This window comes from Xyrauchen texanus, chromosome 24 (genome assembly GCF_025860055.1).
Source record: "Xyrauchen texanus isolate HMW12.3.18 chromosome 24, RBS_HiC_50CHRs, whole genome shotgun sequence".
Classification (NCBI taxonomy): Eukaryota; Metazoa; Chordata; class Actinopteri; order Cypriniformes; family Catostomidae; genus Xyrauchen; species Xyrauchen texanus.
In genome coordinates, this window is record NC_068299.1 from 4,134,756 (window position 1) to 4,151,270 (window position 16,515).

A 16,515-nucleotide genomic window follows, 5' to 3' on the forward strand; every position below is an offset into this window, starting at 1 on the left:
TTTAATCAAAGACAATACCCCCCCCCCCCATTTGCAAAAAAGTATCTTCTCTGCTGACGGGTTTCATCCCCTCCCCTCCAGCCACCTGTCAATCACATGAACTATTGCAACCATTAGCAAACAGCATGGTGATAAGGTTTATTTTATATTGCTTCCCTCCCCAAACCCTCTTCCCTATCTCCAAACTGCCCTGTTAGCATGCCCGCTCTCTTGAATGTTTACAGTTCGAAAAAGGATGGATATTGCAGAATTTGTGTTTGTGCTGCGAGGACATGTGGCTGGAGTTTATTTATATTTTTTGTGCAGCTGGAGATTTCTTGGGATGTATAGTTTGAGTAAGAGTTCTTTATTCATTATGTTTGGTGTGATTAAGAAAAATGGATATATAGTTTTTACTCACTTGTTTCTCATCCATCTCTATTGGCAAAACGGCTCCCGTCTCATCGTAAGCAAAGACCGCGATGTGCTGTGTGCGCTTGTGGGCTGGTTATGTTGCAGTGTTGACCGTTAGATCACTTGGTTCTCAAAACTTTTGAAAAGCTGGCCGGTATTGAGATCGCTTCTCAAGTTTTCTCAAGGTGGAAAGTGGTGTGCGCGTCTTACTTTAAACTAAAGCCTGTTGGTTATTTTTACAAATATGACAAGCCTCAATTCCTGTTTCAGTAGGAAAACAGCGAATCTCATCAAGGCAATTCAATGTGACTTTAATTACTATCGTGGTAGAGGAATAGTTTAGTAAACACTACTGCACACTCTCCTTTGTAGTCTTCATATTTATAGCTAGCTACCTGAATAATAACACATTCAGTTTTATGGCACAGACATTTGAATATAACTTTATCACCCCCTTGAATACCAAGGTACCTTGTTTACTGCCATAGGAACGCAAGAATGCTTGTTAACTATGGGGCCGTGTGCTTGGTATGGTTTGTGTAATTGCGAAGAGTACTGTATGTTTCTGGCCTTAATCACTCATTCACTTTTAGGATGAGGAGTTAGCAGAGAAGTAGACAGACATTAAGTGTGAACAGGATGTGGAGCTACTTGACATTCTCAGTAACCTGAGAGAGGCCTTTGTCCCCCTCAGGCCTGGAAACTGTCCCGACTCTGCCAACAGCAAATGAAGAAATTCTCCAGCTCGCAAAATGTGGAAATTTAATAAATAATAAAAAGTTGTCAGAGCTGACTCGCTCTCGCCAGATTCTTTCCTGGTGCCATAACAGAGCGCTATTTATATTTGTAGTGTAGAAGGTGAGCGTATGTTTGCAGTAGAACAGCCTCAGCGAGCATTATGGTCGAGACCGAAATTCCACTCAGAAAGAAAGCAGGAAATGTGAAAAACAGGGGTCTATATAAAGTCATTGTAAAGAGTTCGTTGGACTGCACGATTTTCTTTTTTCTTGATATTATTATCGCTATTATTCATGTCAATTTATAGAAGTTACATTAAATACATTTGCTCAACTTCATGCTACATTTTAAAGTCAGTTAGGGGCGGCTGTGGCTCAGTTGGTAGAGCGGGTCAGCCACTAATCGCAGGGTTGGTGGTTCGAATCCTGGCCCACACAACTCCACATGCCGAAGGGTCCTTGGGCAAGACACTGAACCCCAAGTTGCTCCCAATGGTGGGCTGGTGTATGAATGGGTGAATGAGTCACAGTGTAAAGCGCTTTGAATACCGTTAAGGCGAAAAGAATCCAAAATAATTTAAAATTACCGACTATGCTTCTCGTGCTTGTTCTAAAGCTTATTTTCTTCAGTGCTCATTTTTTAATTCCCCTGCAAACATAAAGCAAGCATGTATTAATTGCATCAGACTTTTTAAAACCTGGGCGTTATGATAGTTTTTCAGGACTATTGACTAATTTAAGTGTCTCCCATTACATTTTCATTGCTCAATGGACATGTCTGGGATTGGCAAGAATTCTCAACCGCTGCCAAAACCCACTAAAATTAGAAACCTATGACGCAACGGGAGTAGACACGATTAATTAATCTGCCAAATGAATAAATATAAATGTAATGTTGATTACGTTTTCGATTAATCGTGCAGCTCTTGGTGTTCACTGTATAGTGTTTGCCAGCTATAATTTGAACAGAAGTCGAAAAACTTGGCGAAATTATTTTGTTAAACTGGCACATGAACATTTGACTTTTTTTTCCCCTCTAATTTAAAATGTAAGCAGGTCAGTTCCATGTGGGCCTAAAGGATATTTCCATTTGTGAACAAACTAGCTCTGTCCCAAAAGCCTAGTGAGCTGCCTTGCCATTTACTGCCACGATAGGCTGCTACCTTCTAAGTCAGCGTCCAAACCTAAATAGAACCTCATATGTAGACCTGTAATGTGTATTGAAAAAGAACATGGGGTCAATTTTGATTTCTATTTATTAATGTGGCATACTGTAGCATATTCCAGATTATTCTGTAAATCTTTTACATTTAGCTAAAGATGTCTTAAAGCTGCCTTGCACATGAAAAATGTCAGTGTCCAAGTTTATAACTACTTAAATTAAGTTTGGTATTACCTTATTACCTCTCTGACAGATGTAAGTTGATCTAAACAGTAGATTTCATGGTCAGTTAAGAACCAATCCCTCACATTCACTAAGTTCTGCCTAATTTCAAATTCACATTCACAGAGCCCTAAATCCCAGTAGAGCCATTCCACTTCCTGTTCTGGTCAGAGTTCACATCTATTTGTTTATACTAAATGTCATTTTGGAACGCTTCAGTACAACCGACTTGAAGACGGGTTACAGAGAGAATGATGTTGTTGCAAATGATTCATGAATATATGGTTGGATGATATAGCTAAAATATGTGTAAAAATCTAAATGTAGCAATGTAGCTAAAACATTTTAAAATCTCAATATTTATTCATTTGAATTCATATTAATTTTGACGAACAGCCGTTGTAGATAAGTGGTATGACATTTTTAATGCAAGTTGTAAAATACAGTAAAAATGCTCCAGTGTAACAATACATAGTAATAAACAACAATGTTTACATATATATATATTTTAATGAAACATTTTAATACATGAAACATTGTAAGACTCCAATTTACATTTTTGAGTGATGATGCAAACAAATGTTTAATTCAATTTTGCAAACAGACGGTCAGCAAATATAATGGCATTTTTGGTTGAAATCAGAGATATTCTCATCAAGATCACTAACCACAATCAGTTGCTAGAAAATGAATGGGACTTCAAAAAGTTTGCATGAGAAAGAGAGTGTACACAATTGATCAATGAAGAGGAGAACTCACTCTTTTGTAAGAGCAAGATGCTTTTTTAGTGCACCATTACGTCCAATCACAAACCCACAATGTGTGATTGAAATGGTGCTCTTTTTTTAAAATGTTATTTATTTATTCATTTTTATACAAAGATTATGCATATGATTCTAAATCTTTATGGAGAGTGTATTGTTACTTTTAAAAGTAATATGGTACATTATTGCATTCTGCAACTGGTAAAAAGAAACCAAATATTTAAATATGGGGTTACATAAGGAATAAATCATTATCAATTTTGGAGGAAATTGTCTTAAAAACGTAATATTTATAAACAACAACAACATCAAAAAATAGCTTCAGACTCATTTTTAATGGCATGATGGTAAAAACAGCTATTTTTCATTTTTGTGTTGGGGCCATTGAAAATTTTGGCAAGGCAAGTAAAAATCTGAACCACTAGCCCGACCAATCCATTAGAAAAAAACCTTTGCGTTGAGCCCTGCCTGACCAATTAGAGGCAAATTATGTTTTTGTTTTTACAAATTTGCAATGATGTGATTTAGGTGCCATTTTCAGAACCAAATGCTTTATGTTTGGGCATGGAAATTAGCTTTCATGTCATGGAAAAATCATAGAAATTCATTGCTTGAAAAGAGTAGGAACCCTGCTTAAAGGGCTCACCGCAGAATACTCAATGAGGTAAAAAGAACCCCAGAGTGACAGCTTAAGATTGAAGGAATCATTGGAACTGGTTAACATCTCTGTTCATGAGTCTACTATATAGGAAACAATAAACATGCATGGTGTCCATGGCAGGACACCACAAAGGAAGCCGCTGCTTTCCAACAAAAACAAGTTGCTGAAGTTTGCCAAAGACCACCATGACACTTCACAACGCTACTGGGAAAGTGTTTTGTGGACTGATGAAACTAAGGTTGAATTGTTTGGGAAGAACATGTATGGCATAAAAGGGCCACCGCATACCAACATGAAAACATCATCCCAATGGTGAAGTACAGTGGGGGAGCATCATCATTTGGGGCTGCTTTGGGGTCTGAACCATTTGCCATCATCAAGGGAAAAATTAATTAGCAAATGTATCAGTTATCCTACAGGATAATGTCAGTTGGCTTCAAAAATGAAAATAAAAAATTAAATACACATTTAGTCAGATCCCAGACCTTAACCCAATAGAGATGTTGTGGAATGGCCTAAAGAGAGCTGTTCACACCAATTAATGTGCCTGAGCTAAAGCAGTTCTGTATAGAAGAAAGGCCCAAAATTCCTTCTGAACGTTGTGCATGTCTAATCCGCAGCTACCAGAAATGCTTGGTTGAGGTTACTGCTGCCAAAGGAGGATCAACCAGTTATTAAATCCAATGGTTCACTTTCCACAGCACTGTAAAGGTTGAATGGGATGTGTTCACCAAAGACTAGTGTTTGTATTTAGCTTAAGCACTTTTTTTTTGTCTATACTTGTGAATTTGATGAAGATGAGATCACATTTTATAACCAATTAATGCAGAAAACCAGCTAATTCCAAAGGGTTCCCATACACTTCTAGTCACTTTAGTATACTTGAAAATATACACCTGTGTAGACATTGAGCCTCTAGCAGTGTAGTCAGCTTCATTTTATTTTAATGTGAATGATTTAGGCTGTTGTTGCTCACTGCGAAGACCTACATACAATGCTGTATTCAAGAGAAGAGTTTGAGTAATTCCTTCTAATTTGAAAGTTAATTTACAAAATATTGTGCTGCTTATTTCCTTAAAGTAACTAATGATATAACATGCATTGCATGCAGTATATTATCACAATTTATACATTATTTCACTTTAAATGTTTAATGAGTTAGCAATGTAATTCTTTCGAGAAAACTTTGTGATAAATAATTTTTGTCTATAAATAATCTGTGTGTTACCAAAGATGTTCGTTCTCAATACTACAGTATCTCCTACTTTTCGAAGCAAATCTGCAACTTTATATTGTCTCACTAGGTTGTTGTTGTATTCGTAATAGTAGTTATGTCACTTTGGATGTTAAATGAAGAAATGTCAATGTCAATTTGTACATCTGCAACTTGTCTGGCCCAACTCGGCAACCAAAAAGGATCACCTCTGCCAGGCTCCGGGAGATGAGGAAGAAGGCAAATGGGAATATGCATGGCAGCGTTGCCCTCTCTCAAAGAGCAGTTAACCATGTACCCTCCTGTTGAGTGCCTGGCAGCACAGGAGAGAGCTTTTGCCAGGTTTTACCCCCAGAGCTACTCAACACCTCTCTCCCATCTCCCATCCTTCTACTTTCCACTTTCCCAACATTACACTTTTCTTACACAACCATTCAAAGAGTTCAACAAATCGATCTATATTGCAAAAGAGCTATTTATTAGACTTTTAAACAGTTATTTTCACTATTGTCCTCAATGTGTCTCATTCCTAATTTCTCCTTCTTACTCACTTGCTGCCTTAGTTAAGAAAAGGTCAAGGTTTTAAACGTGTTGGTCCCTGAACATAAACATATATGTATGATGGCATATGCTAATTTCTGGTGTTGGTGCTTAAAACACATGCTAGTGGCACAAGATGATGCATACTTACATGCTCTGTCAGAGAATCCACAGACAGGACCCAGATGAAATCTTTTTAACATTTTTAAGTGTTTGCATTCACACACTGTTAAGGGCTGCTCGCATCGAAAATGTATTTGCGTAAAAAAAAAAAGCTAGACACAACGCCACAGTTTTGAGCAGTATGCAGGTGTCTTGAGATGTTTTTTTAACAGTTTGGAGTTCTAATAAAATTCCATGTCTGCGCAAAATGCTGATTATGCAGAAAGACGTGGCGCAACAGAGAAAAACAAGTGAAAGCATCACACACAGACTCAAATATATGTTCGGTTTAAATTACCCTTTATTCCGGCCTTTTCGTCCAAAAAAGATCGTCCAAAAAGCTTAAAATGAGCAAACGTTACGTGTTTCATCATGTTCATGCATATGCTGTTAGTTCTGTAAATAGCACAGATGCCGAAATTACCGAGTTTGTAACTGTCTGACTAATTTTCTCCAACCCTCTCGTTGCCCAATAAGCTCTGCTTACTGTTGTTTTGTTGCATTTTAAACCACAGGAGCCTGGTTTCACCAGATTACAACCAGACTCGCTGTGTGGACGTTAAAGATTGGGGGATGAAAGATGCTTTTGTGTGCAAGTTCGTTAGATGGAGCCAAAAGAAGTTCTGTCTAATTTGAAAAGGGTTTTTGGTCCTTGTTATTTCTGAAGACTTGGAAACTGCAGCTCCATTTAAAGATTCATTCATGTCTTATGGAGTCAGTGTGGAAGAATCTGCATTTAGGTTGTTTACACAATCTCTCATTGGTTGATAATGTAGGCGGCAATGTGTCTCTATTAGAAGGCAAACCATGTACTGCATTACAGCGGGGTGTATTCGTGTCACAGCCGGTAAATAAGCAGTGACAGCCAACACACATGAGAACACACCTTGAATCAGTGTTTCCCATATAATGAACTACATACACACTCATGTGAATGATGATGGACTGTTCTTATGGCGTTTTTCTCATATTTGTGTCTTCTCAATGGAGTGATAAGCATTCTGCATTGGTGGAGTTTTGATTTGTGTGTTTGGATGAAGTTTATAAAGATTTAAATTTAAAAAAAACATTTATCTGATACCATTGATATAGCCTACGTTTCATGTTCTCACATACATTGGTATTTGTGTATGTCTGTATGTGTATGTAAGTCTGTTTCTACACAATCAGTCTTCTGTATCTCATTTTTAGCCTTTTTGGTGACCTAAACATAGAAGTACGCTACCCGCAAGTCTCTCAGTCATCAAAAAACAAATCGAGTCCAACATGGCAAAGAGGAAAGGCTTAGCAGAGACAATTTTATTTAAAACTTCCTCGAATAAACATTTCGCATTTTCAATCTGTTTTTGCAATGCTAGCCAGTCAATGACATGTAGCTTTGGCCAGAACAAACTAATGACCGCAACTAATTTTGAAATTAAGTCTGTAATATTAAATGTCTTGTCACTGTGATAACATTGTTATAATACAGTATAGCAGCAAGTGTTTGTGCATTGTTAAAAATCCAAGCTAGCTTTGTTTGAGGTAAAGGGAAATTTCAGCCAAAATGTCATTATTTGTGAGCAAGCACTAACTCCTTGATTCAGGGATTCGAAAGCTGAAGTAAAGACATTTCTAAACTATTTAGCACGTACAATGATTAGCTATTCTGAATCATATTTAACCTTTGTGATCTTGGGCTTGAACCCAAACCGAGTATATTTGATTATGCAGTATGGAAGGCCATGTTGAATGTGCTCAGCTATGTTCTTGAGACTGCCCATCCACTATGATTTACATTTGATCAAATATTTCAATTTTGTCTTTCATTTTATCTAGATGTTTACAGATTCGATATTGTAACACATTTTGTCTTTGTTCCTGTCTCTCCACAGTTTAAAAGGTTCCTCTGTGACTCGCCATTAGAGGTAAGTCCTGTCTTTGATCAACTCTCTTGACTGTTTTTATGTCACTGTGAATTATCCCTCTGGTATCAAGCCATTTCCTTATTGAAATGACTCCATAGTCAATAACTTCACCTTACTTACAGCTTCACAGATGATAGGTGTCTTTAAATAAATGGTAAATGGTCTGCACTTATCTTAACCTTAGCGGTATTCAAACCGCTTTACACTGCATCTCATTCACCCATTCACACACACACTCACACACTAATGATGGCAGAGCTGCCATGCAAGGCGCTAGCCTGCCATTGGGAGCAACTTGGGGTTCAGTGTCTTGCCCAAGGACACTTCAGCATGTGGAGTCGTGTGGGCCAGGAACCGCCAACCCTATGATTAGTAGACACCCCACTCTACCACCTGAGCCACAGCCGCCCCTACGTATTTACTGTGTAACTACTTGTTGTTCTGCAAAATAGGTTAGTAGTAAGGTTAACAGAGTAACTACAAATGTAATTAAATGCGTGTACTTAAAATGTAAGTACATCGTAACAACACGTGTGCACATAATAAGTACTTTGTATCAAATGCTTAAGTATGTAGTTTGTTAAAAACACCTAAAATAATGTGAGATACATGCTTTTGAAAGGCTTCATGAAATTCACCAAATGATAAAATTGTATGTATAGGTGATGTATGTAACTTCATCTGTTTTAAAATATTTTATCCCATCCCAACTTAATATGCAGAGACAGCTATAAGTAAGCCATGTATAGGTTAATTTTCTTGAAAACTGTAAGCACTGTCTTTCTGTGGCACTTTTGATTTGAGTAGAGCAACCCGCTTTTACTCTGAGAGCTTAAATTGAAGTTTTTTTAAATAGAAAGAGTTGTGTAGAACTTTGTATATAGCCATTGGCAAACATAAATGCTATTTAGAAAAAGGTTTGGTCTCTAAAACTATTGTGGAATATCACACACTTGAATTTGCGATAATTTAGCAGTGATTACCCAATGGTCTATAAGAGACTGACTGTTGTTTGTCACATTGCAGCTCTACATATGGAAACTGCTTTCTGGTTAACAGTGTAATTATTGGGTCATTTGTTTGTCCTGAATCGATGGGAAAAGTCAAATGTGTTGTCCAGACCTATGAAGTTCTGTGCAGCATGGCATGACCACACACCAAAGAGTTGTCCTTGATCTTAAATTGAGCCTCACAGAAGATCATCACTATGTCATGTCTAATTGCCTCCGTTAAACTGTCTCACTGTGATAATCCTTCTATATTAAGGGGCAAGAGAGGGCAGATCTAGCTGGGCATGGAGTGTAGTTATTAACGTTTTATCGCAAACATTCCCTCACAAAATGTTCTTTGTTGGTGTCAGGGTACAGTGATGCTATGAGATGAAAGTACCATTGTAGTACTGATTAATCACCATATTCATGTACCATGCTATTTCTATGCTGAACTTTAGTCAGTGTACTTCAGAGTATCATGGTTTTTGGACTATACCCAGAAGGTTATGGTATTACCATGGTACCATATCCAGAAAAGGATCGAAAGGGGCGGGGGCGACACTATAAAGAGTGCTAGAGAAGACTGTATTTAAATTTTCTGTAATTTCATCAAGTTCTTCTAGAACCATAGACTGTAAAAAAAGATGGACGAAGTACCTTCGCTCTTTTCCATTGGTGAGAACTGAAGCCGCCAGTGTCCCTATATGGCGCTGACATCGCAGTTGCGAATCGCAGTTGCGATTTCGGGACCAGACCTGCGCAGTAGTGAGCAGGAAGTAAAGCCGCGAAATCAAGGCCCCGCCCTCACTCTCGCTGAATCAATCGCAAGCACACGCCCCTGCACTTTTGACTTTTGACTTATGATGGTTTGAAATAATTAATTATAGAAATTTCGATATTAAATTTAAAGCTCCAATCTCCTCAGTCCTCCATAGATTCTGAAAAAAAGTCAGTTGGTGCTTCAGTGACTACTTCGCTCAGAGAACCTGTCAATCACAGCTGTCAATCATGATGTCACAGCACCGTTTTTATAGCATCAAATAACTAAAAACAAACTTATTTTGAAAACAAACACTTGAAATTACATCAACGTGATAGAAACTACAGTAAATAAACTATCTTTGGAAAAAAGATATGTGAAGTGTAATTGAATTGTTTAGTTGGTCTCACGTCCAGTTGAATAACATGGGGAGGCGGGGTTTATGACCTATACTAGGACCAGTCACTGGGGGCGATCGAGACGTTTTGGCTTCCCTTTTGAGGGCTTGTGCGGCACACTTGTTCTAGACTTTTTGGCTTACAGAGTATGTAAGACGATTCTGGAAGATTATTTGTGATGCTATCTTTAGTGGTCGACAGAATAGTTCTACCTGAACGATAGCGTGGTGTAGATTGAGTGACAATAGCTGATCGAGGTTATGATCTGAGATGTCATCGCTCTGCGGTAGAATTTCTATAGTATCAACATCAACACCATTTGACAGAATTAAATCTAGCATATGATTATGGTGATGAGTTGGTCCTGTCACATTTTGTCTGACTCCAAGAGAGTTGAGAATATCAATAAATGCTAATCCCAATGTGTCTATCTACATTTACTACAAGATCTGATAGAAAATGTGCAAATTCACCAAGAAAACCAGAGTAATGCCCAGGTTATCTATATACTGTAGCAAGGGCAAATAAATTACAGAGATTTGTATTTATATCTGACATTAAGCATTATTAGTTAAAAAGGTTTAAACTTGTATCCTACCTATGAGTAACACCAAAAACGTCACTGTAAATTGTAGCAACACCTCCTCCTGGACCATTCAGGGGAGTAGTCTCATTTAAACTAATATATTCATCCGGTTTAAGCCAGGTTTAAGTCAAACAGAGCACATACAAACTATGACCTGTAATAATTTACAATTACATTTACAATTATTGTTTTGGTCGAAAGAGATCTAATGTTTAGTAGCCCTACCTTTATATGATGTTTATCTTAAATTATTTTTGTTTTGTTTTACCTTTTAATATTTTTTTATTTTATTTATTTTTTTACGATTTAGTGAGGGGTTTGTGTTTGGTAGTTCAGGGAACAGACACAGTCTCTATGAGATATCTATGTGATACAGTCTCTGTGTTATTGTGTGATGTATCAAGGCAGCTAGCAGACGTTCGGATTAACCAGTTTGTCTGCTGCCTGACCTGGGCCTTAGTCAAATACTATCACTATTAAGACTATGAGCCAAATTACTAGAGTGGATAGGAGCACCTTCCCTGGAGGGATAGAGTCTGTATCTCTTTAGCAGGTCAGATTTACCCCAAAAACTCTTCCAATTGACTATAAATCCTATTCTATTCCCCAAACACCACTCAGACAAGCAATTACACCAGTATTTTGGTGAAGTTGCAGGTGGCTTACGTGCCTTTTTATTTCACGTTTCTTTCTTTTTTAAGGGGAAACATGTGCTCCCTCCATCTTCATGCTGTGTGCCGCCGCCTCTGTGCTAATGAAGATTGTTACCATTTATAGGGAACATGCATTTATCACCTTGTCAAGGCTGGTAGTCTGACACGCCAACGTCAACACTGTTGTAGGAATAAACTATGAAACCAACACCCAATATTAGTGCAATACTGTTCAGTCATCACTCTGCCGGCAATTAATGCAAAATTACTTTTAATATTGCCTGAAGGTTCACAGTCATTGCGGTTAATGATTGTGGTCCATGATATAATGTTTGCTCATTACACATACCTACACCAATGCTTCCAAAATGTTCCAAAACCTAGTGAGCTGAATAGCTAGACTGCATTTTATGGCGATATAGATATGTTTTCGACTTGAAGGCTGTCTATGCTGCCTTGCTGTAAGATGCCAAGTTGTGGCTAAGACATCTTATGTATCCTGCACGGAAAAGGCCTCATCCACACTAATCCACTTTCTTTTGAAAACTCAAGTTTTCAATTTCCTAACGCCAAAGTTTTCCAAAGTATGTGGTAATGGAGAGTATTTTTCGAAACGCCCACTTCGGTGGAGGAAATCGGTATTCAAGTGTGGATGAGAAGGTTGGGAAATTGAATGCGTTTTTTAAACGAAAACGTATTAATGTGGACATTGCATGAGACTACACATGAATTCACTACACACACATTAAGTACATACTTACAAAGTTCTAGATGGAGGGACAGTCCCACTTCCGTTGGACCAAGTTTGTCTACGTTGTTAGGAACTTTATGAATAATGCCTGTTCTGCGTGCCGAAATCTTTAAAGGGCGATTAGCATCAAATGCGGAACCGTTTGTGCTTGTAGCGGATCCGATCACTTAAAGATGCATGAACAATAACACTGATTGAACTTGAGTTAACTAAGATAATTGTAGATTTTTGCTAGTGTGTATTAGACTCCTTCACCTGGTTGTATTTATCTAGTTTGTTTATGTGAGTCACATAACTCTGAGAGCGTGCATGGCAGTTTATTTTGCATCACTGCCGTGCCCTTCTCGTGATATAGGCCTGTGTTGCATTTGCATGTCTGTTTCTGTTTGCCTTTTTTCCTTTTATTGACCTGTGATGTCTATCCTGAGGGGAAATGCTCGTTAACAGTGGTGTGGTGTAATTAGTCACCTAAGTTTTATAGACCTCAGACCTTGTCTTTGCCCCATTCCACCTGTTTTTTTCCACATGCATGTTCATCCACAGGTACACACACTCAGCGTTTATTTCATGGACCTTACGGTTTTCAAATTCCATTGACCGTTTTCAAAATGTGCATGTTCTCGACATAACAATTAACCTTCAACTGTCCGTATCTCGACACCCCAAATGGCAAACACGACACATCACCAATGTCAAGTACACAATGAAATGATTACTGATTTAATAAACATGTGACAAACTTCCCATAATATAATCAAAGCTCCTCATGGCTGAATATGCAGTATCGAGGTCAGGCATTGCATCTGTGTCGGAGTGTTCCATGCCGTGATTGCCAACTCTGAGAAAAATGGCATTCGTAATGGAACACTGCTGTTTCCACATTGGGTTCAATGAGCCATCGCTGAGTGCTGTGTGTTTACAGTGCCTGTGTGACTCAAATAACATTTTAGTCCCATAATGCACCCAGTGCCTCTTTTGGGTCCAGACCAAATGCAAGTAATAATTACTTGACATTTAATGTTCTACAGCAACAATGATTGGATAATTACTCTAATGGGGTAAAATGTAGTATAATGGAGAATTATAGGCCATAATATACTATACTGAATACTGTACAGTGGATGAGCCATACTATACATTGTATAATATAAAGTTTATGTTTATGAAATTTTAAACTATGCTAAACCTTTATACTATACATGCATAATTTGAGTATGTGTAATATAATGGAGTGTTTTGTTTATTTTATATTATATGTAGGCTCTTACTGTAATATACAGGACATTTGTAATTTGTATATTTTCAATATAATGAGGTATTTTTTATTTATTCTATACTGTACATTGTGTTTTATACTGTACTATTGGCCAGGCTGCTCTGTGATATTCATGCATCATTGAAATCATAATATAATGGGACATTTTATTTTATTCTACACTGTACTAGACTATACTATTCTATACTACTATAGTCGACTTCCCTGTACCCTACTCTACTGTACTTAATTCTACTCTACAATAGTATATTATACTTCACTCTACTCTTCTATACCTCTCTGTTCTATACTGTTCTACACTATATACAGCTAAGGAATTAATACAGATTTCCCAATTCGATTCAACTTTATTTCCAGTTAACAAGCTTTCGAGACCGATTCATTAGGGAATATTTGTTATGTCCATTTTGCTAAAATACGAACGTAATTCTCTTTTAGCTAATGCTGTTAGTTATACAGGGGACCTTCTAACTTATAACATTACAAAAAATATAAATGTTACAAATTAGATTTTGTAAAATCATTAGGTTTTCATAGTTTTGGTCATATTTTAGCATTTTAAAATGTACAAATTCCATGTTTTCCATTAATTAATCTGATGTATTGAAATTGAATATATATATATATATATATATATATATATATATATATATATATATATATATATATATATTTGCTACATGTTTTTTGTTTAAAATCATAATTTGTACTATTTACAAGTATTTAAGTTGAAATGTTGAACAAGTTCTAAAACGGTACTGTCTCTTTAAGAATAGTGGCAGTTCAATGAGCGTCTAACAGACGTTATTAACAAGCTTATATTAAAGAGAGTAGAAGCATCCGTGTTACATGTGATTTACAATTATGTTTTTTGGTTTGTTTTTGTTTTGATCAACAACTGACTGTAAATAACAGAAAGTGTTTTACAAGAGAAATATGGATTGCATGGATCTCTGTGCTGAACTTCTTCACCAATATACTACACAATCGCTTGTGAGTGAAATTTGAAAATGTGCCTTCCAGTGGCTAATCACAGACATTTTTATCATATAGTGCCAAATATAGTCGCATTGATTTACTCAGATTGTAGAGGGTTACGCATAGAGTAAAAGATGATTTTGGGATTTTTAGCTATATACTAACCTATGTTGTACTGTACTATACTATATTGTACTGTACTATACTAATATTCTATATCATATTATACCAAGAATAATTTGTGCAGACTTTGGTGTAACAGCATCTGGCTGGCTGTTAACTGTTTTTTGCAGATATAAACCTCTTTCAATATTTTCCATGACATAGAAGGCCCACTATATAGCTCAGAATGGAGGAATGTTAACTACCCCAGCCGTCAGTCTGACAAACAGCCTGCTGCCGTCCACTCTGCTGACAGCACACGCATTCTTAACACGGCACTACACAGCTAGAACAAGCGAGCCAAACAAATACAGACTCTGAGAAGCAGGGCACCATATGCTTGTGATTTGGGCCCCTGCCTTTTTCTCCGGCTTTTCTGTGTGTTTAGCTTGCCGTCACAATGGCACAGACGCAGTCATTAGGCTGTCCGGCTAGGTGATCCCGGGGTCAAAGTGATACCATTTCCCGTGTTTAGGTCATGGCTACATAAACATGCCTGACAGGCACACTAAGACCTGCACTGTGCAATTATTCAGAGCAGGCTGCGTTTCATTAAAGCATCACTAAAAGGAATGAAAGTACAATCTAGAACATACTGTCAGATCATTACGGATGAAAGATGGGCGGCTGTCAGGTGGTGCTGAGAGCTTAACGTTTCTTTAGCGAGTGTCTACCGCTGGAGGGTAAGTTAGTGTGACAGACGCTGCTGTTGAGTCCAGTTGAGTTCTGACTGAAATGGGGCCCACGTTGTCAAACTTATAAGACATACTGGTGCTCGGCACATGTGGTGCAAAAAGCCAGACTGGCTTTGAAAAGAAATTACCAAAAGAAGGGTCTCTCCATTTCACCAAAAGCCCTTAATCATTGCCATTAGCTGAGCTATGAAAGCACCTTCATCTTGAATGGCTGTGTGCTTAAGACTGACATCTAGTCTGAAACGCCAACCCATCGGACAAGCACGCTGAATGAAAATAACTAAATTATGCATATGGAATGCAGTACTCACTTTGGGAAATGAGGGGTTTACTGTAACACTTATACAGGAGGTGGGGGAGATGTTTTGAATGGAGCAAAGTTATACTGTTCCTGTACATCACATGGTAGAGCATGGCGCTTGCAACAGCAATGTAACGGGTTCGATTACCAGGGAACACGAAATTGATAAAAAGGATACCTTGAAATCACTGTTCCCTTTAGATAAAGTCAACAGTGCCTGTTAAATGCATAAATGCCAGTTTACACTTGCAAAAACAAGTACTCTCATAGTACAAAAATACTATGTTTTTGACATGAAATTACCATGTTTTTTAGGACAAGTACAGGTGTATTTTTGGTACTATGATGTACCAAATGTGCGTTCAACTCAGTGTCTAGTGTTTGTGATTTTTCTGTCTGCAAGTTTGTGTTGGTTTTAATTTGGAGCAGCAGCTCAGAAAGGCTCTCATACTTAAACTTCAATACAAGTTGAGCTCAATCGACAGCATTTGTAGCATAATGATTACCACCAATATAAATTTAGACTCGTCCCTCCTTTTATTAAAAAACAAAAACAACTATTAAGGTTACAGTGAGGAACTTACAATGGAAGTGAATGAATTCGTAATCATGACGACATTTGATAACATGAAGATGCAACTAGGGATGTGCACGAGTAGTCGAATATTTGAATATTCGTTCTGCATTCGTCAGAAAGCAGCGTCTCCGTAGCAACGTAATACCCTGTGATGCTTCTGTAAACAACAAACATGGCATCCGAGAAGGACTATGCTAGCTGAGGGACATTTCATCATTTAAACTGGTGTGTATAAATGAGTATAGTTTACCGAGCATGTGGATATGCTTGTTTTTCTCAACAAAAACATGAGATACAATATAAACATGATCACTATTATATGCTGAGTGTTTATACTCGTCCTGTACATTAACATGTACATTGTGTCTGTCTACTTCATTTGCGGTTTCATTTTCTTTGCTTTGAGTGAGCTTAAATGCTTTCATTTGTTTTCACGCATTGCTTGTTTAAATATATATATATATATATATATAACAAAAAAAAAACAAAGGCCATGATATAAGCTTGTTTTGATTATAATTAGTAGCTTGTTTTTAACTAAAAACATTATTTTACAATGTCTTTTTCTCATTAATTACCCAGTTATTCAAAAATTAATTTTTTAAACCATGTAATCTCTGTTATC

At 37.3% G+C, this 16,515-nt stretch overlaps 1 protein-coding gene across 1 annotated transcript in view; it reads left to right on the forward strand.

Moving 5' to 3' along the window:
- Positions 1-16,515, forward strand: part of LOC127618239 (arginyl-tRNA--protein transferase 1) — a 112,176-nt gene that overhangs the window by 49,977 nt on the left and 45,684 nt on the right. Inside the window, 1 exon segment of the mRNA XM_052090592.1 lies at positions 7,729-7,761. Coding sequence (XP_051946552.1) covers positions 7,729-7,761 — 33 coding nt within the window.